The sequence below is a fragment of the Zeugodacus cucurbitae genome, chromosome 2 (genome assembly GCF_028554725.1).
Source record: "Zeugodacus cucurbitae isolate PBARC_wt_2022May chromosome 2, idZeuCucr1.2, whole genome shotgun sequence".
Lineage (NCBI taxonomy): Eukaryota > Metazoa > Arthropoda > Insecta > Diptera > Tephritidae > Zeugodacus > Zeugodacus cucurbitae.
In genome coordinates this window covers 23,428,985-23,453,834 of record NC_071667.1, presented here as the reverse complement: position 1 = coordinate 23,453,834, position 24,850 = coordinate 23,428,985, and the positions used below count along the sequence as shown (strand labels likewise).

The 24,850-nt window shown below is 32.5% G+C and overlaps 4 protein-coding genes and 1 long non-coding RNA gene across 9 annotated transcripts in view; 4 read left to right on the top strand and 1 right to left on the bottom strand.

Annotated features, from left to right (window-relative positions):
- The window catches only part of LOC105216700 (serine-rich adhesin for platelets), a 134,385-nt gene that overhangs the window by 46,865 nt on the left and 62,670 nt on the right, over positions 1-24,850 (top strand). The window lies entirely within an intron of this gene.
- Positions 953-5,878, top strand: LOC105216696 (probable fatty acid-binding protein). Its single transcript, XM_011191313.3, has 3 exons — positions 953-1,166; positions 5,340-5,611; positions 5,683-5,878. Exons 1-3 carry the CDS (start codon positions 1,094-1,096, stop codon positions 5,731-5,733), a joined length of 396 nt encoding a protein of 131 aa, XP_011189615.1. The 5' UTR covers positions 953-1,093; the 3' UTR covers positions 5,734-5,878.
- LOC128919948 (uncharacterized) lies at positions 5,397-14,222 on the bottom strand. Of its 3 annotated transcripts, none has more exons than XR_008470060.1 (3): positions 14,090-14,222; positions 12,744-13,804; positions 5,397-7,501 (listed from the first exon to the last, which is right to left on the bottom strand). It is a non-coding gene; the product is annotated as an uncharacterized LOC128919948 (long non-coding RNA). The 3 variants fall into 3 exon arrangements; XR_008470059.1 differs by having other exon boundaries at positions 12,744-13,156; XR_008470058.1 differs by having other exon boundaries at positions 12,744-13,156; positions 13,628-14,207.
- Positions 7,381-9,071, top strand: LOC105216691 (tricarboxylate transport protein, mitochondrial). The gene is made up of 4 exons (XM_011191307.3): positions 7,381-7,520; positions 7,583-7,709; positions 7,779-8,002; positions 8,313-9,071. Exons 1-4 carry the CDS (start codon positions 7,406-7,408, stop codon positions 8,741-8,743), a joined length of 897 nt encoding a protein of 298 aa, XP_011189609.1. The 5' UTR covers positions 7,381-7,405; the 3' UTR covers positions 8,744-9,071.
- LOC105216692 (putative tricarboxylate transport protein, mitochondrial) lies at positions 9,625-23,952 on the top strand. Of its 3 annotated transcripts, none has more exons than XM_054225831.1 (5): positions 9,625-9,767; positions 21,948-22,220; positions 22,342-22,468; positions 22,527-22,750; positions 22,815-23,952. In XM_054225831.1, the coding sequence occupies exons 2-5, from the start codon at positions 22,019-22,021 to the stop codon at positions 23,216-23,218; spliced, it is 957 nt and encodes a 318-aa protein (XP_054081806.1). In that variant the 5' UTR covers positions 9,625-9,767; positions 21,948-22,018; the 3' UTR covers positions 23,219-23,952. The 3 variants fall into 3 exon arrangements, with proteins under 3 accessions (XP_054081806.1, XP_011189610.1, XP_054081807.1); XM_011191308.3 differs by lacking the exon at positions 9,625-9,767 and adding an exon at positions 12,160-12,321; XM_054225832.1 differs by lacking the exon at positions 9,625-9,767 and adding an exon at positions 16,554-16,577.

Below are 24,850 nucleotides of genomic sequence, written 5' to 3'. Positions count from 1 at the left end.
TATATATATATATATATTTACTTTCCAAAAAATAATAATATAATTCTTTTGAAATAAATTAATTTTCATCATAACCGACTTTTATAGTAGAGACGCTCAATTCAATAAATTAAAAAAATAGGTACTATTATTGAAAGTTCGTGCTGATTTGCACTTTATGTACATATGTACGTATGTGGATGTATAAGTATGTATAGGTAAGTGCAAATGAATATATAATAAAACACGCATCTACATACACTTTACATAAATAAATATGTACAATTTTAATTTTAGCCTTATAATATTCATATGTACATATATTGCGACTCTAGATTAGATTACAAAGCGATCTTCTGTTCAATTGTCCAATTTTCATTCTTGCATTCTTCATTTATATTGTACTTGTGGCGCGCACACATACATATGTAAATATGTATATACGTGTCCATTTTACTGTCCATATGTGTATGCCTACATGTATTTATTATATTATTAACGCATTTTTTATATTTAATTTAAGAACTTTCTTATATTTATTATAATATTATATTTATGAGAGCAACGTTTCAGTGAGATTATTACTGACTGTTGTCATTGGCAATTATGTATTTGTCTACTTATATACAATTTGTACATACATATATTATTTATATGTATATAAATACATATTTATGAGTTAATGTATGTACGTATGTTTTCGCCTTCTATCAGTAATATGAATCATCAGTTCAATATTGGTAAATATACTAATAAATATGTTTCCTATATCAAACAACTCTGTTAAAGTAATGAAACAATCATTATTAAAATGAAAAAAGGTCTTCGCATTTCCTGTACGGTAAATTTCAAATGAGCAACATCAAAAATTCCTCAATCTTTGTATATGATTAGTGCTTGGTGGCAACGCTATGTTTATCAATGTCGCCGCCATTGTTGCTGTTGTTGTTCCAATTGGCGTTTGCCGGCATACAGCTGCTGCTGTCTGTTATAAAAGCGCAGCTCCATTTGCGTCGACGTCTGTCATCAAGTGTCGTCCACTGATATCGTGTGAGTGCTCCAGTTCTTTAGTCTTTTCAAGTTTAAAGTAAAACTTATAAGTAAATTTTCAAAAATGGCCGTCTGGGAAGGAAAGAAATACAAATTGGAAAAGAGTGAAAACTTTGATGAATACATGAAGGAATTGGGTGAGTTTTATATAGATTTTATATAGATTATTGCTGTGTTGTTTATACCGTTAAAACCGGACATTGAGGAATTTATCCATTCCTCCCTTATACAAGAATTTTATAAATGGACACTAAAGGGTAGCAGTGTAGCCTACGTAATTACTTCAAAAACTTAAATGAATGATTTCAAATGATTCATAAAAATATACATATGTATATACATACATATATCCGCATAATTTTACTAAGTACTAAATAAAGAATGCACATACTGAAATGCTTATTTAGTGGTGGTTAACTTAGCACCGATGGCGTGATTTTCAGCAGAGTTACATACATAAGAACTGGTGGGAATTTAGTGTACATAGGTACATATAAACACATGTGACTGCAGTGAAATTTGGCGCATTGCTGTAAAAAGGAAACAATCGATTTTTCATTTCTTTTTGGAATTTCGCATTCCACATTTCTCTTAAACCGCAATAGCCTCAGCATCAATGCAGCAGTTCATTTCCTTAAGTTTCATTGGTACAGCCAAAAGCCGGCTTTTATTTCGATCATAACTAAACCGGTTTTTAGGTTCTTGCTAAAGAGTGCAATAAAATGTGGTAAAGTTAAATATACGAAAGAAGATTACGATTCATTTCTCTTTAGTGACAACAAAAAATATACAAGCGATAATAAAAAATAATGAGCACCTATATACATATGTATATATGTATGTATATTTCATTTATTTGTTGGCACTGTCGGTACTTTTGAATATAACCAATGGGAAGGTTCAAAGTACAAACGTGTATTAAGTCAAAGAAAAGTTGAACTTCGAACCGAATTTTGTATGAATGGAAGATAAAAAGGCATATATTTTAGTCATAAATAAACTAAAATAGATAAATATTCTCATACATGCATAAATATATGTAAATATATGAAAATAAATGGACACACCCTTTTTATTAAGAAATGCAAAGTGCAGAGTATTTCCATTTAAGATTTCAGTTACTCTTTTAGCTTTTATTGAAAATTTTGTTTTCTTAAGCTCTCAAATTAACAATTTATTATAAACTTTAAGAATTGAAAATTACAAATTAAAAAATTGTTTTCAGAAAAAAAATTGTTTGACACGGAAACATAAATTAAATTTGGACTTTGGTTGTAGTGCTGCGTTCAGTAGTACACTGCAATGTATACTATCCAAATATTATAAGGGCATTATACATTTATCAAAGGGAATGCGCCATACCTTTATTATTAGTATTTTGACGCTCTCAAGTTGTAAAGTACTAATTGTAAATTAATTTATAAGGGCCTATATACTTACTTAGTATTATTAGTTAACATGGATATTTGTAAATATCTTCAAAATCGTTTAACTGATAAGTAATTTAATAAAGCAATAATCTGAAGTCATAAAGTCCATTTAGATTTTCCTATTGCGTGATTAATTTATGTGGTCATATCTTTACCATATATGTATATGAAACATGTATGGGTACTACACCTAAGCGTTACTCAGAACAATTATAAAAATAATAATTTATTTAATTACTTTAGCAATTTGTATGCCATTTTGTATTGAGGTGTACATTTAGTTAATTTGAAGTGTTTACTGGCTAGGTGGTGTATACATATTACTAAGTTTATTATATATACATATACAAATTATTTGTTTTTTGTTTACGATATTTAAATGTGTATAGTTCCTGAAATCGTATACAAACGATTTTGCTTTTATAGCAATAATATTACTACCAAAGTCAGCAAATTGTTCGGTATAACGACGTATTTATGTATATTTTTGTTCTCGCTGTTTATTACTAAATGTTATTTATATGTATATTTTGCAAAGTGTATGCATACATATGTATGTACGTATTTGTGTGTATATTTGCAATTAATTTTTATTGTTGAACATTTGTTTAATGAGGCGAAAGGGAGAGTCTTATCAGTAATATACTGAAACAGCCGGTCGAACAATATTCAGATATCACATTAACGTCCACATACATATATTTATTTGCGTTAATTTATGATCTGAAATTTGCAATTTGCTTGTCTAATGCATTATGTTGATTTAAAACATTGGTTTTAGACTCTTATCTTCTGCATTTGGTTGACTTTTCAACTTTGATCACTACTTTGATTTTTATTAAACTATTTTTAGGTTTTTAAATTGGGCGGGGTAATATAATTGTCATTCATACATTATCTGTTGGCTACTTGACTACGCTATATAATTCCATTTTTTATTGTTTACTTCCTATTGAGAATCGTATTTCTCTCGGGAGGAACAATCGAATCCGTTTCTTATTTCACGAGATGAGCCCTCAACATACAATGCAATGCAAAGAAATTATTTTAAATGCGTTACTGTTATTAGATTATACATATTTATATAGCGGTACTTAAATATCTTCAATTTAATCTGATTAATATTTCGTCAAGTGCGTGACAAGCCTCCAGTCAAGTACTTGTGTGTATATAAAGATATACATACAATTAAATATGTATATAATGATATGTGCGAGTACATACTCCAGTTCATATACATATACTAAAAATACATATGGATATGTTTATTCGGCGTAGCGACATGTTCGCCCAGTGTGGTGGCGTATGGTGTGCCAGTATCTTATGTCAAGCGAGTTCAATTCAATTTACATATTTTATGAATTATCTGCTTGTTAGTTATATGTACATACATTAATACAATGCAAGCGCATTGATGATAAATTGCCGTTTAAGTTGCGGTATCACGTAGCACAATTAAATTAAAAGTTCTTATTATGTCTACTTTTTGACTTTACCTGTTAGTTTATGGGAATAAATTTAAATTTAAATTTGAATTTGTTTAATTGCATGTTTAGACCATAACCTATAAAAAATTATTATATTAGAAAAAAATACAAAAAACCGTTACTGATTTGGAATTTAAAAAAATTCAAGTTTACAGTTATTCATTAAAAAATTAGTGAAAAAAGATTGCAACAGAAAGCATATTATTCCTTCCATAAGGAAGTCTAACTAATTTAAGATGTCTACATAAAACTATCTACATATGTACATATGTAAGTGTATACAGTGGAACTTCTCTAACTCGAATCACCATAATCCACTAAAAACTTCGAGTTAAAGAGACTGCGAGTTATAGAAATTTTCATTAAAACATAAATTTTTCAAAAAAGTATAAAATATAAATTTACCCAGTTTTACTTATTTACTTCGCAAATAGTTGTATATAAATACATTAAAACGTGTATTCTGTAATTTTGTTTGTTGCACTTTGCTATTGTTTGTCTCTTGACGTCTGTATCTCATGCCTTTGTTACACGATTTATGAAATCTATAAGTATAATATCATATTTTTTGTTCGCCTCCATACGAATAGGGACTCCTTTAGAATTATTCCTTGATAGTAAAATTTTAAATTTTGTATTATGCCCTGGTCGAAAAGTTCGATTTATGGAAGTTCCACTGTATGTAAATACACGCACATATGTATATTTGTAAGTCCAAAGAATTTCTCAATTGAATTCGAAATTCCGCGCCACTCAATTATTTCTCGCTTAATGCAACAAGTGCATGTATGAATTTACTTCTTTTCTACTTTGGGGCAAGGTACATACATACAATCTACATATGGACTGGCACTCGCCCTTTTCCAAAGTGATTTTTTTAGTTTTACCGCGTTGATTCCCGTTGATTACGTATAATTGAATTTGATTTGATCGTTTTGAACTTTAACGCGGCCAATTTTGGGTTAATTTTATTATTGTATAACAATATGTGGGCAATATACATACAGACGTATGAATGCATATGAATATGTATTTGAATAAATATGTAACTATGTTGATTGATATGTGAATAAAGCTTTTGAAGGCAGAATATCGCTTATAATGTAAGAATGTGCTAAATTTAAAAATTGCCCTTTGTCATTTTCAATGCGTTGTATATCAATTAACACTATTATCAAATATCTTTGCATCCACATTTACATATGTGTGTATAAGTGCGCATGTACTTCTATTATGCATTGTGTAATTGATTCACATAATCTTTGTCGTAACCACAATGCTGTATTTTAATATGCCAACACTTTTACCTTGAATTGCAATTAATACAAATTGAATATTTACATAAATACGAGCATTGCAGTGAATTAATTTTACCTCTCCTCGTTTATTGCAGGTGTCGGTATGGTTATGCGTAAAATGGGCAATAGCGTCAGTCCCACCGTTGAGTTGAAGAAGGATGGTGAGACTTACACTTTCACCACTACCTCCACATTCAAGACATCGTCTATCAACTTTAAACTGGGCGAGGAATTCGATGAAGAGACACTTGATGGTCGTAAGGTGAAGAGCATCATTACTTTGAATGGCAACACCCTAGTGCAGGAACAGAAGGGTGACAAACCCTCAAGCATTGTGCGTGAATTCACCGACTCCGAATTGGTGACTGTAAGTGTACTAAAGCTTTATAAAATATAATTTCAATTAGTAAAATTAATTTTAACAACTTCTTTCCATAGACCCTCACCATCAACAACGTCAAATCCGTCAGAGTGTACAAGGCTGTCTAAATGCACTGTTAATTGCATACCATAGCAACAAATAGTTAAAAAATATATTTAAATTAATAATGCCACATCTTGCGAGAATTAAGAATTGAAATACTAAATATCATCAATATTTTGCACTTTATATGACAACATATACATCAAGATATATTTTTGGTTTTTGCGTATTCCAATATTATTTGACTGAAAAATTTTGAATTAATTAATGCATAACCGTTACTAAACTATTAGTTTGTTATAGAATAACAATTAACTAATATTGTACTGTTAAGCATTTAAAGAAAGTAAACTATTTTTTGCTAATACATTTAAATGTATTTATATTTGAATTCAAAAATTGTATTATTGATACACATTTAAGCACAAAACTTACGACTGTGAAAAGTGAGTAAACTTTTGCATCAAAATAAACTTTATTAAATGAATAAAATGGATTTTAATGGAAATAAAAAATGTGAAATGGTTGTTTCGGGTGTTTTCTGGCTTACATTTTATACTAATATTCATTTAAAATACAGTGAAACTTCTATAAATCGTAGATCTCCATAACTCAAACTTTTGAATTGACAATAGAAGTCCAATTTCCTTCCATAAATCGTACTTTTCGACGAGGGTATAATACAAAATTTAAAATTTTACTATCGATGCAGAATATTAAAAGAATTCCTCAATATCGTATGGATGCGAACAAAAACTATAATATTACACTTATGGATTGCATAAATCATGGGATACAGACGTCGAGTGCCAACAATAGCAAACTGCAACAATCAAAATTACATACATATGTACATACAACTTTATACGATGTAAATAAATAAAACCATAAATCTATATTTTACAGTTTTTGAGGAAATTTATGTTTTAATGGAACTCTCTATAACTCGAAGTCTCTCTAACTCGAAGTTTTTTTGTGGATTATGGTGATTCGAGATAGAGAAGTTACATTGTATTTACAATTTTTAAATTTTTGGCTTAAGTTAATCAAATAAATTTAAATGTTGCAACAAACGACATTGCCTTAATCATAATTATCACGAAGATAGGGGTAATTTGTATTAAATCTTTTCACCATTTGCTACTATAGATTCTTTATTTATTTATTTATATTTATTTTCATTGTAATTAACTGTAAAAAATATGATATGGTTATGGTTACGATTAAGTCTATAGCAATCAGCTGGAAGAAATGATGATTCGATATCGGGAAATCGATTTTCAAAGCATGTATTTATATCGATGTTAATAATAAAAGTTTTACGATGCTTTTTGAAACTTTATGGAAGAACTCGTAAATTATTTGTATTGAATGAACATTATTCACGTGTTGTTATGTATTATGTTTATTATGTATTTTACAAAATTTTATTCACGTTTGCTTGATATATTTTTACGAGTGTAAATTATTTCTTTTTATTTCTTCCATCACTAACGAAATAGAATCAGCTGGTATTTGTTTACGTAGTCGAAATAATTTATAACTTTTATATTAGATAATACATTTGTGATAACAAAGCATATAGATTTTATAAAAGCGTAGATATTATTACTATAACTCTCGAAAAATTATGTAAGAAATTAAAAAAAAATATTAAATGATGTATTAGCAAACAACATTTCGGAAACATACGTTTGTTAAAAATTGTGAAGTAAATCAATTTATTTGTAATTTATAATGGGTGATAAAAGATGGAAAAGTATTTTATGCGGTGGCATGGCTGGTGGAACGGATGTGCTGCTCACATTTCCCATTGAATACATAAAAACACAACTGCAATTAGATGAAAAAGGTATACATTTATAACCAACGTTAATTGTTTATGTTTTTAAAAGAAATAAATATTATAAATAGGCGATAAAAAGAAATATAGCGGAGTGCTGGACTGCTTTAGGAAAACCACCAAACAATATGGTATTTTTGGGCTATACCGTGGAATGAGTGTACTGCTTTATGGAAGTATACCAAAAACAGCCGTGTGGTAAGCCAACTATAGGTAAATCTCTTAAGATATTTGTGTACATAAGAAAAATTTATGCCTCTCTTCTAGCTTTGGATCATTTGAATTTTTTAAGTCACATTTAGTTGACGAAAAGAAGTCACTGTCAACATTTAATAGCTTCTTATGTGGTTTGGGCTCCGGAATAGTCGAATCTCTGGTTGTGACAACACCAATGGAAACTTTGAAGGTCAAACTAATAAATGACCGACGTAGTGAGAAGCCAAAATTTCGCGGATTATTTCATGCAGCTCGTCTTATAATCAAAACGGAAGGTTTGTCCATTTATATAAACTTCAATTATATTTTCATTTAATGTTTTTGTTTTTATAGTGCACTTTACTCATAATAACTGTGTTAAATCATAGTGTAAAATTGTTAGCTCTATTTGAGTTGAGAACGATTGTAGGCATACATTCAAAAGGTATGAAGAATCCTTTATGTTTTTTTCCTGTGGACCCATAATGGCCGAGTTCCCTCCTTTGTTCCTTTCCAATTCTTTATCATATTGTTGAATCATTCTATTCGTTGTACATTTTCTACATTTGTTGTTTTCTCTTTAATACTTTAAATTTAATCTTATAGGTTTCCATGGTATTTACATGGGTCTTACGCCGACGTTGCTCCGACAGTGTTCCAATCATGCAATACGCTTCCCAATAGTGGAAACATTTAAAAACTACTATAAAGGCGATGATCCAACTCGGAAGCCACCAAAATGGATGATAGCTGTTGCAGGATTTATGGCCGGCGGTACCGCAGTGTTGGCCAATACTCCAATCGATACATTAAAAACGCGCATGCAAGGCTTGGAAGCAGCTAAATATAAAAATATGTTCGATTGCATGTTGAAAATATCTCGTAACGAGGGAGTGTTAGCACTCTATAAAGGTATGGTGCCACGATTTATGCGTTTATCCTTACAAGCCAGCGTTATTTTTACACTTTACGATGTATATATGGAAGCATTTGATGCATTAGAAGAAATGTTGAAGGGAAACAAAGGGACGAGTTGATATTGTATTGGCAATAAATTCCATTCCTAACAGATGTTGCATCTGATGTAGTATATTAATAAATCTAAATGGTTAGGATAATACGAGATGAAGATATTTTTTTATAAATAATACTCAAATGATGAATTGCGGAATTTGTTTGGCGCAAAAGAAAAACGTAAAATACTGATAATTTAAAATGTTTTTAAATTAATTTTTTGTATAAACTAAACTGCCGTAATTGATAGAAAGGAACTTTCTATACTCTAGAACCGTCTATAATGTACAATGACTATAGAAAAATATTTAAATTATGAATAAATAATAAATTTGTAATGTTGATATTTAATCAAGCGTGGTTTACTATATGAAAAATTTTTTTGACTTATTTATTATAATTATTTTCTACTGCTTCAACAGGAATAACAAATATAATATTGTTGATATTAAGTAAACCGGCGTTGAGTAATATTTTTATGGCTTGGCACTCCTCTTACTGCTACTGGGTCCTTAATGTTATCAGCTGTGTGTCTCTTTTTAAAGCATGCGCAGTTTTGTCCTCAGATAAGTTGGTATATATTGGTAGGTGTTAATATGACAGTCATTAGCGTTTTCAGGGGTTCAAAATATTTATTGGCATTAGTACTCTCTATTATGAGCGTATTTGTTTTGAGTTGTGCATATGATCTGCAGTTTGAGAAGCGCTGAGTTAACCTAAGTTACATACATACTGAGCTCACCTCTGGCGACCTATAAACATTGCTTGTATGCGTTAGTAATAGACTGCCGGTTGATATTGTGTGGCGTGTGTACAACTTTTCATAATTTTTCGAGTGAAAATAAAATTTATGTAAGTTTTTATAACTGTTAATTAGTGCGTTTCCATTGTGTAGTGTTGAAGTGTTACTTTCGCAAAAGTTTGTCATGGCGTATACATAACGTGGCATTGGCATTGAAACCGATCAACACGCCTACATTCTGATTCATATATTTAGACGCGATTCTTTCTAATTACGCTCTTATTAATAATAAGAACATATAAAAGGTATGTGTGTTAAATGTGTCATTGAGTGTATGAGTTATGCGTTAAAAAGGTTTCTCATGCGACTTATGAATAATGCGATTCATTTACGTGTCACTTCTTTTACGTCGCTGTGTTGTTGGCCATTTTAGTGCCGCTTATTTTATATTCCCCCGTGCAGAGTTAATATTTAAACATTTTATTCTTTACAATTAAAGAGTTTTATTGGCGTTTAACGTGTTGCACGTTAACGTCTGAACTAGCAATTTAAAATCACGGGAACTTAATGTTTTACCGTGTATTAATTTTAAGAGGCTTGAAATTCATATTGAAAATTTTTGCTACCTAATCGCATGGAATAATAATTAAGAAAGCCTTTAAGAGGGAGGCACAGTGGAAATCCAATCCAAATCCAATATTTATATAAAAACAAAAAAAGAGACTAAGAGATAGTAGTTCTTGGCAGTATCTTTATGGTTATTAGACGAAACTAATAACGATTGAACACAATTTTTTTACCGTTATTTATGTTAAAATTGCTCACTGAAATGGTTTTGATTTTACTTCAATTCGACTTATCCATTGCATTATTTGTTAGACGGAAGTTATGGCCATATTAATCCATTTTTGTCATGTTGTAATTGGCGTAGGCACCGCTTACGCAATTATAGCCTAATCACAATTTGGCGCCAATTGGAAATATTACGCCAAACCAGGTCGCACTTCATCTGGTCTGGCCAACAGAGTGGAAGGCCTCTTCCTCTGGTTCCACCAGTGGGTACTGCATGTATGCGTGTTGTCTCATCGAATGTCGACATCGTCCACGTTTCAGCACCATTTAGCAGGGTTGGAATGATGAGCGACTTGTAGAGTTCGGTTTTAGTTTGTCGAGAGAGGACTTTACATTTCAATTGCCTATTCAGTCCAAAGTAGCACCTGTTGGCAAGAGTGAGATCCATGTTGGATTTCGGGGCTGATACTGTTAACCAAAATACGTATGGAATTTGTAAGCCTATACTAATAATAAGCATTATACTGTTATCGGAGTTATTGAGATGAACAAAATCCAGTGTATCTAAAAAAGGTTAAAAAAGCATACGAATTCAAGTTTTGTGCCTTGCTCATTCTTTATGAGATATATTTTCTGAACTGCTTCACAACACTAATAAGTGCCAATCATCTTATTAGGAACTATTATTTCTAATTAATAGAAAATCGTTTATTACTTCATTATCCAATATGGATATTTGCATAGCTGAGCTCTAGCAGTTGCTAAAATTAATTTTCAACTTAGTATAATTTTACGAAGATCGTTATAGCTAAGGAAATGAATGAACAGTCTATCGAACAGAATGGGATTTATTCGAGTTAATCATTCAAATTTGGTATCCTCAGCTACTTGTATTCAATTCAAATTTATTTGTCGTTCATATTTTTTCCATCTTCTCTTATATTCGACGAAGGCTTTAAATGTTCGTAGAAAAAAAAATTTCATATTCATAATCATACTAAAATCATGTAGTCCTAGGAACTAAAGGATTTATGAATAATTCTAAATCACTAGAAAGTCTACAATATGAGAAACAAAATTGAAATCGTAAAAAACCGAAAGCTCTAATTCATAAACATGCTTTGTGTGCTTTATTTTCTCCATAAACTCAGACGAATATAAATGAATTTATGCAACGAATGAGTAGAAAGTTTCAACGGAAACAAAAAAAAAAAAAAATATTAATGAGCAGCTAAACAACACCGAACCACATCACGCTCTTTCCAGCGGCTCAGGTAGCTAACGTGCAAGCTTTCCATACCTCACACAAATGCGCTGTCGTGCACATTAAAGTTAATGGCGATCGCTAACAAGTAGATAGCTTTTGCCAGCCAATTTTTGTGTGACTCTCATCGGAACTATGCGCTCATTGACATGCTGCTCTTCGAATCGTTGAACTTGAACCGGCGAGTCAACAAGCAAACGCTTCTTTTTTTGCAGTAGCTTTGTTGTAGTAAAGCTACATCCACACATACATAGGTAGTTATGACTGTTTGTATGTTTGCTTATGGTGAATTGGGGCGCATATGGCTATCGAATTGAGAGCAACTTGGACTTTTGTTGACATTTTTTGTTTTCCCTTTTCCATGAGCATGTACTCGTACTAAGTGGTCGTCACTTTGCTTTTGTAGCCACACATTTGCATTGTATTGAGCGTGAGCAGAATGCACATACAAACAAGTATACATGTATATGCATGTATATGAGTGGTTGAGTGTAGATATGTATGTGGCATGGTGGTTCGATTTGGAATTGGAAAGAGCTGGCCAATACCAACAAGCTACACACATACATACATACACTTATTTGCAAGCGCCAATACATATATATTTATGGAGAGCTTCGTATGAATATTTCCATTTTCAAAGTGTTGTGGGGACCATAGCAGCAACAGTCGCTTTTATACAAGTACAGTGTATCGTACGATCGCCAACACTAGCGGTGCGTGTTCTATTTACTTGGTTACTCAAGCGCGCGCATTTCGTTTGGACGGATTTGAAATCGATTGTCGTAATCAACCTTTGGAAGGTGTGTGAAAAGTACTATTCCTACATTTATTTTCAATTCAATTTCTTCAATAAACAAGTTTACAATATTTTCTTTTTATAATTTTTGAACTTGAGTAAAAAGAAATCTAGAGATTCCAAATGTGTAAAAGAATTGAGTTGTACTTATATTACTCATACCTACATAATATGTACATTGTATACTTACATTTGCTTAGTTATGTATGAGAGTGATAACAAAACCGGAAAATATTCAACGCACGCTGGCTCAAAGTGTCACGTTTGCGAAATATATTTAAAACACTTCGCAATTTGATGACATTTTTTATTTACGAGCTCATATTTGAAATAAGATCATGTTATGCAACCAGTGTTTTGTACTTTATGGCAATTTCTACCAAAGTATTCAAACCTTAAAAGAAACCAAAAGTATTTTATACATACCAATAACTCAGTAATAATTGAGCACCAAAATTTAGTGACCTATTTCTCTGAAGTTCGTGGTGATTTTCCTTTCAACAGACATGCTGCTTTGACGGTGCCGCCGTATTATGAATATGTAGATTTTATCTTTAAAGTTTAGTTTCTCTCATGACATGTTCGGTGCACTATTATTTTATGAATTTTTCTTTATTTTTAAATATTCAAAGCCTTCGATATAAAAATATTAATTTGAATTGTACTGAAAATCATTTCCATGACACCTTTATCGACGATTTTTGTAGGCAAACTCATCTTATTAATATTGTTTAATTCATTTTAAAGTTCATAGAATATTTTTTTTAAGACGAATGTCGGATTTCAGCAATTTATAACTCCATCCATAGCACGTATACCTGTTGAAGGGGTCCATTTCTCTACGGCAAAATATAGAAAAAAAACCAAAAAGTTACTTATTGCATGTTCTAGTAAAAAACATTTAAATACTGAAAAAACTCATCGAACCCAGGAAATAATATTGAGTAAATCGAAACTGTCGAAGAACTCTCCGATGCCACAACTTTAAGATCAAAGCTTTTGAAAACATTTATAATTACAATTTAAACATTTTACAAATATATAATAATAATTTGTGGTTACTTTCACATATGTATGTACAACAAATTATCGCCAGTTAAATTAATTACAAGAGACATATATTGGTGAATATTTCATCAAAGTGGTGTGATCTTTATATATTCCCCCCATATTTGAGTATTCCTTTCTATAAGACTTATACCAGTTGTTTATTCCCTGCTCCCTGTATATTTTAGTTACTGATTATTCTCCAGAAGTGAGCACATATAGTTCTGCTAATTAATTGCACACGTCTGTACTTATAAACTTACATAGAACGTTCATAGACCGGCATTGAGTTGCTTTACATGCATCTAAAATTCCAGCAATCTAGTCAAATGTCCACTTGCATCTCTAAATTAACATTTGCATTTATCAAATAGAAACTGAATGCATCTGAATTTGTGCAATTTTCTCTGTAGCATAATTTCAATTAATTCGCCTTTTCACTAAGGACAGAACAAAAAGTAAAATAAAGTAATAGACGGAATGGTAAAAGAGAAATCAATAGTAGTTTTTAGCTTAATTTGCATGCCTAAATACTTTGTAGTTTTTCTTTATTCAGTGTGCGCTCTACATTTCATAACTTCTTACTTATATATTTGTTATAAGTACTTAGTATTTCCAATTCAATTATATAATGTGAAAAAATAAAATAATATTTTAATATAGTAGAATATTAAATGGAATATTGCTTCGTTTGTCACACAATATACAACACAATATCTCCTTACATTAAGCTTATCTTCGCAGACGTCGTTTGGCAGTTAGGCCAAATAGTCAGCCAGCAATTCACCAACAAAATGTGAATAAAAACAAAAAAGTAAAGCAAACAGCTGAGCAATGACAACGTCAAAAGAAATAAATATTCCAACTAGTCTTACGTTTTTTGTATGGTGCGACGCTGGAACATGTTTACAAACATACATATACAGACGTCAATAAATATGTGTATTAGGGAGGTGCATACCTGTGGGAATTCAGTTTTTAAAAACAAATCGATATAAAAAATTTTTAAGATTTTATATATAAATTTTGTTTCCAATTAAGATCTTCTGAGATAATTGAGTTAAAAAACCTAACAATATACATAAGGATTATAATTGAAGAGAGAAGGCGTTACGTTGTGGTCTTATGTCAACGTCATTATGTTCTTTTCACATGCTGTAAAATATAGGTATTTATGGTACTAAAAGTAAAATACTCCCACGAGTGCAGTAAAATTGCTCGTGTGAGACTGCGTATCAATAATAGACTGAGTATAGTCATCGACAGGCAACCGTAGACCAAAAAATACATTACCAAAGACTATCTGCGAATAAAACGTGCTATTGAGTAATCGGAGTCGGTTTTTTTATATTATTCATTATTTTAAATCATTATTATAGTATCCAGAAATGTCAAAATATTTATAATTCTAATAATAGTGCCTAAATAGATTTCCAGGTTCAGGTGGGTTTCAGAGGTTATACATTTTTTTTATATATACAATACATTATTTCATTTAAACAATTCAACATGTCAAAGAAAAATATTTAAAGAGTATTTGTTAAATTTTTATTTAAAAATAAAAAATCTTCATGACGTGTTCAAAAACATCATAACTCATGACTGGTTCATCTAAAAACAATAAACCATTTCGATTTCGAAATTTGAATTTTTTACAGATTTTTCGGCATATGTAAAAAAATATTATAGTTGGTTCATTAACTAGATAATGTTATTGCAAAGGTTTGTGCAAAATTCGAACAAAATCACTTCATAACTTTTCGATCAATCGTGTCCACCGAGTTGAAAAATTGAGTATTGAGATAAACGCGTTTAAAGTTTTCCATTTCATACTGGCCTGGCCTGATGGGCGGAACTTCCAAAGAGTATATCTCTTAAAATATTACTCGGATTGATTTGATATTTTTGAATAATATTTTAAATATATAACACAATTTATAAGACAATTTTTTTTTTAATTTTAAAATCCACATAATCCCGTAAAACTGACAATAACAATAATCTATACTAATATTAAAAAAAGGAAAGGTTTGATTTTTTGTTTGTTTGTCTCGAATAGGCTCCGAAACTACTGTACCGATTTGAAAAATTCTTTCACCTTTGGAAAGCTATACTATCCCTGAGTGACATAGGCTATATTTAGTTAAAAAAAAAATAGGGTTCCTTACCAAAACTCCGATAATGTAAAAAAATACCAAAAAACTTTCTTTAATCGCGAATGCTGCGAAAACGATTGAAGATATAACAAAGTGATGTACTAAAATTTTGTAGAACTTATCATTATCTACAAAAAACGTTGCGACATCATATATCGAACTATTATAGTAATATATATAATAGATTTGAATGTTACATATTTTATTTCATTTTATTTCAATTACGCAATTTTGTGCGATTTTTTTGTGAGAATGTGTCCATCCTAATATACTTAAATGTAGATTTACTCACTAACCTATGCACATACGAAAGTATGTCTGTTTGCTTAAAATATATGTATAGTAAGTATACAATTATGTATGTCACATGAAAAAGACACATCATTTAGCGTGTCCGTTATCAGTTAAGTCTATTTGCTTCTGTTTTTCGTCGATGCTGATTTGTGACAAAGTCGAAAAATGCCCATTTCAATTATTGCCATTCGAAAATTTGCCTTTGGATTCTTATGTAATCGGTACATTGCAGTCGCTTAGCTGACTTGACCTTGACTAGTTTTTGAAAGTGATAACCGAAATTTCGAAATTAATGCTTATCAAAACTCAAATTCCTCTGTGTGTTTCATACAATTTAGCAATCTTCGATTTAATACTCATAATATTTCTAGCCACAATATTTTAATATTCTTAAAAATAGTGCACTGCATGTGAATACCCGTAGAAAGATTAGATAGACATAACATTTTGGCATTAGCGAAATCACTTACTGACGGTTTTGTTTTCTTAGGATAAGTAAAACGTGTGCTTTTGAATAATCTTAAATAAATTTAACAAATATTAGGCAAATTCAAGTTAAATAAATCTTTATGACACAAAACTAAACAATAGTATTAAATGGATTGAGATAATCATGACTAATGAACGGAAAGTTGTTCTACAAAATCCAAATAAGGCAATTCGAAGTTCGGTTGTAATGAAAAATTATTTATTTTCGCACTGTCTAAGAGCATAAACACATGTTCTAAAGGGATAACGAAAATTTTGTATTCAAAATTTAAAAGTAAAAAAAAAATAATAATTAATTCCGTGTAGAACAGCTAATTATATGTGCCGTGCGGCGTATGAGTACCCTTTATAAGTGAAAGTGAAATTTATAGAAAACTAGCTGTTACCCTGTGCGCTTCGCTACACCTAAATCGATTAAAACTCTTAAGGGTTTTTACTTTGTGTTTTATTTATTGTTGTAAAACTGTTACTTATTTATAAAACATATTGGTATACAACATTTTTGGTTTTTCCACCTGGCGCGTAAATGAATAAGCACCTTGGTGTTCCCACTCTCGAGCATGCGACGAACAATTGGCCGTGGGAGAAGCACGGTTCTTTCAAATTGACGCCGCACACTTGAAACGTTTGCCCTTGCGATTTGTTGATGGTCATCGCAAAGGCAAGACGTACTGGGAACTGCAAGCGCTTAAATTCAAACGGCATGTCCGTTGGAATCATGGGAATGCGTGGTATGAGTACAACTTCACCTGCTGCCTTGCCATTTAGTATTGTTGCTTCAATCAAATTTGGCCACAATTTTTTGACTGAAAGTACAAAACTGACGATTTTAAACATGCGTTTATTTCGTCGGCAGGAGTTGATCGAGGAATGACTGACAAAGTTTGCCGAAAATCGCCAGATAATAAGACTAATGCTCCGCCAAAAAGTTGTTGCTTTTGGCGTAAATCTTGCATTGTTCTATTGAAAGCTTCTAATGACTTTTTGTTAGCCATTGGGCACTCATCCCATAGAACTATTCCAGCTCCTCGCAAAACTTTTGCCATTGCTGAATTCCTCGATATGCTGAATTGCTGAATGCAGCGATGCCTGACGAAGCAATTGCCAGCGCAATTTTCTGCTGTGACCGTATAGTAGCAAGAATCAAAGAGATCAGAAACGTTTTCCCTGTACCACCGGGCGCATCCAGAAAGTAGAAACCACCGGCATTATTGTCAACCGCTCGTATAATCTTATCATAAGCATTTTTCTGCTGAATATTGAATTTGGTAATGTTAGCTTGTATGAAAGCACACAATTCATTGCAATCGTATTGTTGTTCACGTTGAAGCTAATGGTCAAGCATATCAATCGCTGAACGATTGGGCGCAGTTATGCCAAGTTACGCTATTGCCTTATTCGCAATTGTAAGGCACAGATCTTCAGCCAATATCAAAGCATCATTATACATTTGTAATGTATATAGCAAGTCTGCGTCCGATGCTCGATTACGCGCCAAAATTAATAAGTCCTCGGTCATGCAGCCTTTGTACTTATTCCACAGTTCTTGCGGATTTGACTTTTGGAAGGCATGTAGATATTATTATGGCGGTGTCCCAATGCATATCATCTTCTAACAAATGCAATCGCTGACATGCTCCACGATACGTCGCACACAACTGACCGTCAACAGTTTTCAAATCATCAAATGATCTTGGTCCGCGCACGTTGACTAATAGCAGACGCAAATAGAAATATTCGGCGTTGTTCGGATGGATGGTTTAAATTCGTCCTATGGCATCGGTTTTACGGACCTTTGGCTAACCGTCAACACGCTCCCCTTGCTTTCGTCGTTGAAATGTATTCAATGATGCATTCCAAGTGAAATATGGTGGTATTTTGGAATATAGTAATGTTCTTGCAAATTCATTTTTTTTTGCAAAACGTACAATGATACACACATTAAATTTCTTATGTGCACCCTCCACACAGACCCCAATCACCCCTGAAAATTTCATTGAAATCGGGTAAGCCGTCTAGAAGGAGTATGCGAACAGGAAGTTTTGCCACTTAATTTTATATATATAGATGTACCAAAGAAAATTATTGAAAATTATGGAAAAGGAGAAAACAAGTATACAATTGTAATTTTGGTAGGACCCCTAGTCACCTTGTTGGACATAATTGTTATTTGCTTAATTGATAGAATGATATACTTACTATATTGTGCGAGTCTATCAGATATATTTCCAGATATTGCGCTACGCAACTAAACGAGCTGTCAAACTTCAACTTCCTTCGTGTGTGACGTCACGAACAAAATTTTAACGTGATGAATATATCGCAATCTTCATCTATAATTCCCTTCTTGGGAAAATTCCCAATTTTTCAGCTTCGTATTATTTCTTTCAAATAAATGTATATTTAATTGGTAGAATCTAAAATTTTTCCAATAGAAATCCGAAATCAAATGTTTAAAATTACATATAATTCATGCTTAGTCCTTTGCGGGTTCATACCTAGGCTTGGTACTCTACAACATCCAAGTTGTCCTTTGAGCATGTCTATGTCTTCTATGTAATGTCATTTTTATACTCTCGCAACAAAGTTGCTAGCAACAAAGTGGCTAGAGAGTATTATAGTTTTGTTCACATAACAGTTGTTTGTAACACCCAAAACTAAACGAGTTAGATATAGGGTTATATATACCAAAGTGATCAGGGTGAAGAGTGGAGTTCAAATGTCTGTCTGTCCGTCCGTCCGTCCGTCTGTGCAAGCTGTAACTTGAGTAAAAATTAAGATATCTTGATGAAACTTGGCACACTTATTCCTTGGCACCATAGGAAGGTTGCTTTCGAAAATGAGCAAAATCGGACCACTGCTACGCCCACAAAATGGCGAAAACCGAAAACACATAAAGTAACTAAGCCATAAATAAAGCTAAGGAAATAAAAGTGGCATATTGGGATGTAATTTTTTTGGGGAGGTGGGCGTGGCCTCGCCCCTTTTTGTACATATCTCGGAAACCATATCTCAGGAATTACAATATATAAAGTAAGCACTAGTGAATATAGCGGTGTAGAACTTTGCATAAATACTGCATTTATAGTGTGTGGGTCAAATTGTGTATTATATAATATAAATAAAATTAAATAAATAAATTGCGAGAGTATAAAATGTTCGGTTACACCAGAACTTAGCCCATCCTTACTTGTTTTGCTATGTATTTCACACATCTCGATTATTTGTACGACATTACAAACAGGTGTGGCACGATAGCAGGTGTGTTATTAACAGTATTTGTACGAAGATAAGAATGTTTAGTAAAGCAAATATTGCCATTACTTTTCCATCATGAAGACAACAAATATTGTTATGATTTATTTCGTAAATACGCAGTATTCGCTGAAAATCATAAAGCCAGATAGTGTCAGATTCTATGTTTGTATATACTAAAATGTGATTTGCAGACTTTATTCTGTGATTTAGTGAATTAATATGTCGACATTCTTATTTTAGTATTTGTTTGAACCATCCTTTTATTAATTTATAAGAATATGCGGAAGCTTCCTCTTGAATTATAAAACCTTGTCTACATAATGCCTTCTTTAATTTGAAGTGGTGTAGAATATACAAGGTCGCACTAGGGCGTTGAACTCTAAGCGTTCCCTACGCCTTCATAATCAGGTCAGAGAGAAAGACAACGGACACCAAAGACTAGAGGTCGTTATCAAGATTTAGCTCATTACAAATAAAATATAATTTCATATTCGAATTTTCCTCATTTTGATTTTTTAAAATGAACCCCCGCAGGAAACGGGAAAGTACATACATATGTATGGGAGAGTGTGTAAAAACTTATAACTTTTGAAATGTTTGTTTAAACCCGTGCGAAGCCGGAGCGGTTTGCTAGTGCTTACATAATTTTAAACATGTATGTGGATAGAAATTCCAATACCTGGTGTTCATTTAAAGAGTTCAAGACTATATCACTGTCGTGTCTTGAGCTTATGGTAGCGACTTCGTTTTCTAATTTCAATTATATATCAAGTTAAAAATATTCCTTTACTTATTATATTCTTAGGACAATGTAAATTATTGTTCATAAAATATAATTGTTTATAACGTTTCCCTATTAATATGAACAAAACTGTCGATGATAACTTTCATTAAATTTCTGCAGTACTTTCACAGATTAAATTTAGCGACAGATTGCAAAAGTAATCAAGAATTCAGTTGACAACTAATGTGTGGTTTATTTAGTATTTTTGTATACAAATAATTAATTTATTGATTTGCATCTATAAGTGGCTGCATTTATATATTATTCAAACAAACTGTGTGTATATATTATTTTTTAATATTTATGATAACGCATATGCAAAATGAAATTAAGCGACTGGCGGGTGTTATTATTCTACTCTTCCAAGGAAACATTATAAAAATATTTCATTTAACCTCTCTTAATTACCGAGCAAACTGAATAACTGCAATCTTTAATAGCTGCTTTTGAAAGAAATCAATAAGTGGTTCTCAGATTATCTCATATACATAGGTATGGTGTGATATTTCTGCATTAATGAGGCATATAAAATATGATTATTGAACAAATAAACTTTAGTTATGTCATAATCGAAAATAAAGCATTTTTAGTGCTAGTAGTAGTACTTTTAGATAATTTTACAGGTAATTTATGACATTTATTCGAAGCAAGCTTCCATGTTTTGGCCGATAAATAACTGTTAAGTTAATTTATGGTCATTATTATAATTTTTGCAGGTTTTTTTATAGAGCTTAATATAGTCAATATAATTATAGAATATATACAATGGTGAATAGTGTTATAAGGATTCTTAAAAAAATTATAAATTTCATTTCTCAGCCTACATATAACAAGTGATTTTACTCTAAATAGTTGACATTGCTAATGTTGCTTAGTCCAGAAGATATCGAGAAATTAGTCGAGAGTATTTCGTTTGGTTGAGAGATTTCGTATAATCTGACTTGGTAACAAAAGTGGAAGGGATTGGTAAAGATCTTTCTCTACCATTCACATGGTTTGACAACTGATTTCCTTTAAAAAATGCTCCGTACAATGTTAGTAAGGCAGAGCTAATAATATAACTGGAGTATCTGTAACCTGAGTTTATTCGGAACTCTGTTTAGCTTCTTTAAAAGCGATACACCTTCCCATCATATAGATAATAGACTTAGTCCTTCTTAAAAAAAAAAATAAAATAAAAAAAGGTATAACCCAAATTGGAAAACAGCTGTCATAGTTTATATTACTACAACAAAATATGACGTGCCTTCATACATAAGAAATATGTATAGCTCTTGAATTCCGAATTTTGCTCAGCTGACTGCCAGCTTTCCGGGTTAGGTGTTCAAGGTTCTTTATGATGCTAAAATTAGATACTATTTCTTTTTCAAAATTCATCTTGTTCAGATATCAAAGAGAGCAAATATACTCGCGCTCTCTATTACTTACGTACAGAAACATGAAAATAACAAAAATTGCAAGTTAACATAATTTAAAAAAATTATGACGTAATATGTTTGGCCGACAGCCAGCGGCGTTTTCCATAAAACAAGAGAGGGTTTTTTCCTGTTGAGATATGTAAATACCCCTTACTACCTGTAAATTCTTATTTTCTCTTCATAGTCCACACGCTCCCCTCCACTTAAATACATATATCCGTGTAACTCGAAAACTCGCACAGCTACAAATCAAGTATGGATCGACGAGGATTATGTACGGCCTTTGTAAACCCCTTCGGACAACGGCCATGGATGGCAAATACTGGCGCGGCAGCACCTTCAGCGGGTAACAAAGGCTTGAAGGGTATTGTGGCGGGCGGTATTACTGGCGGTATCGAAATTTGTATTACATTTCCCACCGAATATGTGAAGACACAGTTGCAGTTGGACGAAAAGGGTAAGTAACACTGAACTTGAGACTGAAAGGTATTCCTAATGTCCGATTTTTCACTTCAATGTAAGGTATAAACAGCAAACAAAAGTCAACTAACCTTAAAATTTCCTTCTCTGAAATGCAGGTGCCAATAAAAAGTACAATGGTATTGCCGACTGTGTCAAGAAGACTATTAAATCCAACGGTTTCTTTGGTTTGTATCGTGGCTTAAGTGTGCTGATCTATGGCAGTATACCCAAATCTGCAGCACGGTGAGTTCAAATATGATCTATTCCTCTTTCACTGTTACTAATTTATTTTGCTCTACAGTTTTGGCGCATTTGAGTTCTTGCGCAGCAACATGGCCGATTCCAATAATCAGTTGAGTAATTCCGGCAAACTCTTATGTGGTCTTGGTGCGGGCGTGTGTGAAGCCATTTTAGCTGTCACACCCATGGAGACCATCAAAGTGAAATTCATCAACGATCAGCGCTGCGCAAATCCACAGTACCGCGGTTTCTTCCACGGCGTCAGCACAATTGTGAAGCATGAGGGTGAGTACATACCCCTACGTTATTATTATTTTATAAAACTTAACTGTTTTGTTTGTTCTTCAAGGTCTGGGTGGTATATACAAGGGTCTGACACCCACCATACTTAAACAGGGCTCGAATCAGGCGATACGTTTCTTCGTGATGGAATCACTGAAGGATCTCTATAAGCGCGGCGATCACGAAAAGACTGTGCCCAAGCTGGTAGTGGGCGCTTTCGGTGCGGTCGCTGGTGCCGCCTCGGTGTTTGGCAACACACCACTCGATGTGGTGAAGACACGCATGCAGGGTCTAGAAGCGTCTAAGTACAAAAATACTGCTGATTGTGCGCTGCAAATTTTGAGAAATGAGGGCGTAACTGCGTTCTACAAGGGTACCGTGCCACGTTTGGGACGTGTCTGCTTGGATGTGGCCATTACATTCATGATTTACGATTCATTCATGGATCTGTTCAACCAGGTTTGGAAATAATAGACAACGAAATGTGACCAGCATTAGCGACTTAACGAAAATATATACATATGAAAGTTGTTGTAAAATAATTTAGAAAATTAGACCAAGTCCACATGTACGATCACGTGTTGTTGTGCTCACACATACACATATACCACGGACATATATGATGATACAACTGTAAATTAGCTAGAGTGTAGAGTAGAATTAAATGAATGGAAGTTACACGCATACATACTTACATATGTATACAAAGACGTGAAGGAGAACTACACAGCAATTATTACAACTAACGGGTTCGTACAACAAATTAAATGGGCAAAATTAACGTATAGATTTTCATCATTAAGCGAATATAAAGAATTTACAACGCAAGCCAATTTACATATGTGGCATTGTGGTGGACAACTGGAGGAATATGCATTTTAATAATTAATTTAGTTGAAAAATTGAATAGCTGTGACTTTATGCCCTTCGACCGTTGATTCACATATATACATACGTACATATGTACATATTTATATTAAGAGAAGCATGTCAACACCCGTATTTGGTCACTTGAAACATTCTAGCGATTTTTTAGAAATCTATATGTGTATAGCTATTAGTACACAGATTCATGCATTTGTATATTACAATTATTTTTATGGTGTAATTTGATTTGAAGCTGCATTTACTTAAAAATTTGTAAAATAAATGACACAAAACTATGTATGTTAATTGTAAATTAAAAGAAGAAGAAAACAGTAAAACTGCTTTTATTTAAACCCCCTAATATGTGATCCAAGTAGACGTACTTTTACCAATGGCCTTGTTTTGACAGATCACGCGTGAATCGCGTCAAGCTGTCATGTTATTTTTGTTCAGTATTGTTTGACATTTCATCATGGAAAGGCTTATGCTCTGAACACGGCTGACGGCTGGCTACAAATGTCGCTTTGAATTTTGAAAAACCGACACCGTATTCGTAATCAGCAAGCCCAAAAACCCACGAGTAGCGAGTTTTGACCGATTCCGATGAAGTTTTAAAAACAATGCCCGCCATATTGTTTTTCTGGGGTTATCTCAAAACTCTGATCTGATAAAATAGACCTCGATTCAGCGACCTCAAAAACATTAGGCACACATAATAAGACCCAGGTCATAACACATTCTGTGTAATCAGACCGATGGTGCCACTATCGCAGGACTGCACACTAGTACCGTATATTCTTATAGACAGCTACTGTCAAAATTTCAGCCGAATCGAAGTTTTTGGAAAGAGTACCGAGAGTTCGGTTATCGTTTTGGGTAGGGAAATCATAAATTGAAAGCAAAGAAAACTTGGCTGATGTAAACGGCTATTCTTCGTTTTTTGATGTCAACGTAGTCACATGAGTGGTTTTAATGACGTCCAAGTTCACAGATCTCAAAATACCCCATGGATCATATGAGAATCCGGATCATAAAAGAAATCGTGAGAACACTTCAAAACCGTGTTTAAGCGCAATTCGAAAGAATTTCTGGAATTTCTATGGATCTTATGGTACACCAGAGACCAAGTTTGAAATAGTGGACATCATCCACGAACCGGAATTTCCAACATCTCTACCATAGCAATTACCAATGAACTGCCGCCCCTCCTATTTATTTTTGAGGCAGATTAAAGAA

Coding starts and splice junctions, on each gene's coding strand:
- LOC105216696 (XM_011191313.3), top strand. CDS start 1,094: ATGGCCGTCTGGGAAGGAAAGAAATACAAATTGGAAAAGAGTGAAAAC. Junction 1,167..5,339: donor TGAATACATGAAGGAATTGG/GTGAGTTTTATA, acceptor CGTTTATTGCAG/GTGTCGGTATGGTTATGCGT. Junction 5,612..5,682: donor CCGACTCCGAATTGGTGACT/GTAAGTGTACTA, acceptor TTCTTTCCATAG/ACCCTCACCATCAACAACGT.
- LOC105216691 (XM_011191307.3), top strand. CDS start 7,406: ATGGGTGATAAAAGATGGAAAAGTATTTTATGCGGTGGCATGGCTGGT. Junction 7,710..7,778: donor ATACCAAAAACAGCCGTGTG/GTAAGCCAACTA, acceptor CCTCTCTTCTAG/CTTTGGATCATTTGAATTTT. Junction 8,003..8,312: donor TCTTATAATCAAAACGGAAG/GTTTGTCCATTT, acceptor TTAATCTTATAG/GTTTCCATGGTATTTACATG.
- LOC105216692 (XM_054225831.1), top strand. CDS start 22,019: ATGGATCGACGAGGATTATGTACGGCCTTTGTAAACCCCTTCGGACAA. Junction 22,221..22,341: donor GTTGCAGTTGGACGAAAAGG/GTAAGTAACACT, acceptor TCTGAAATGCAG/GTGCCAATAAAAAGTACAAT. Junction 22,751..22,814: donor CACAATTGTGAAGCATGAGG/GTGAGTACATAC, acceptor TTGTTCTTCAAG/GTCTGGGTGGTATATACAAG.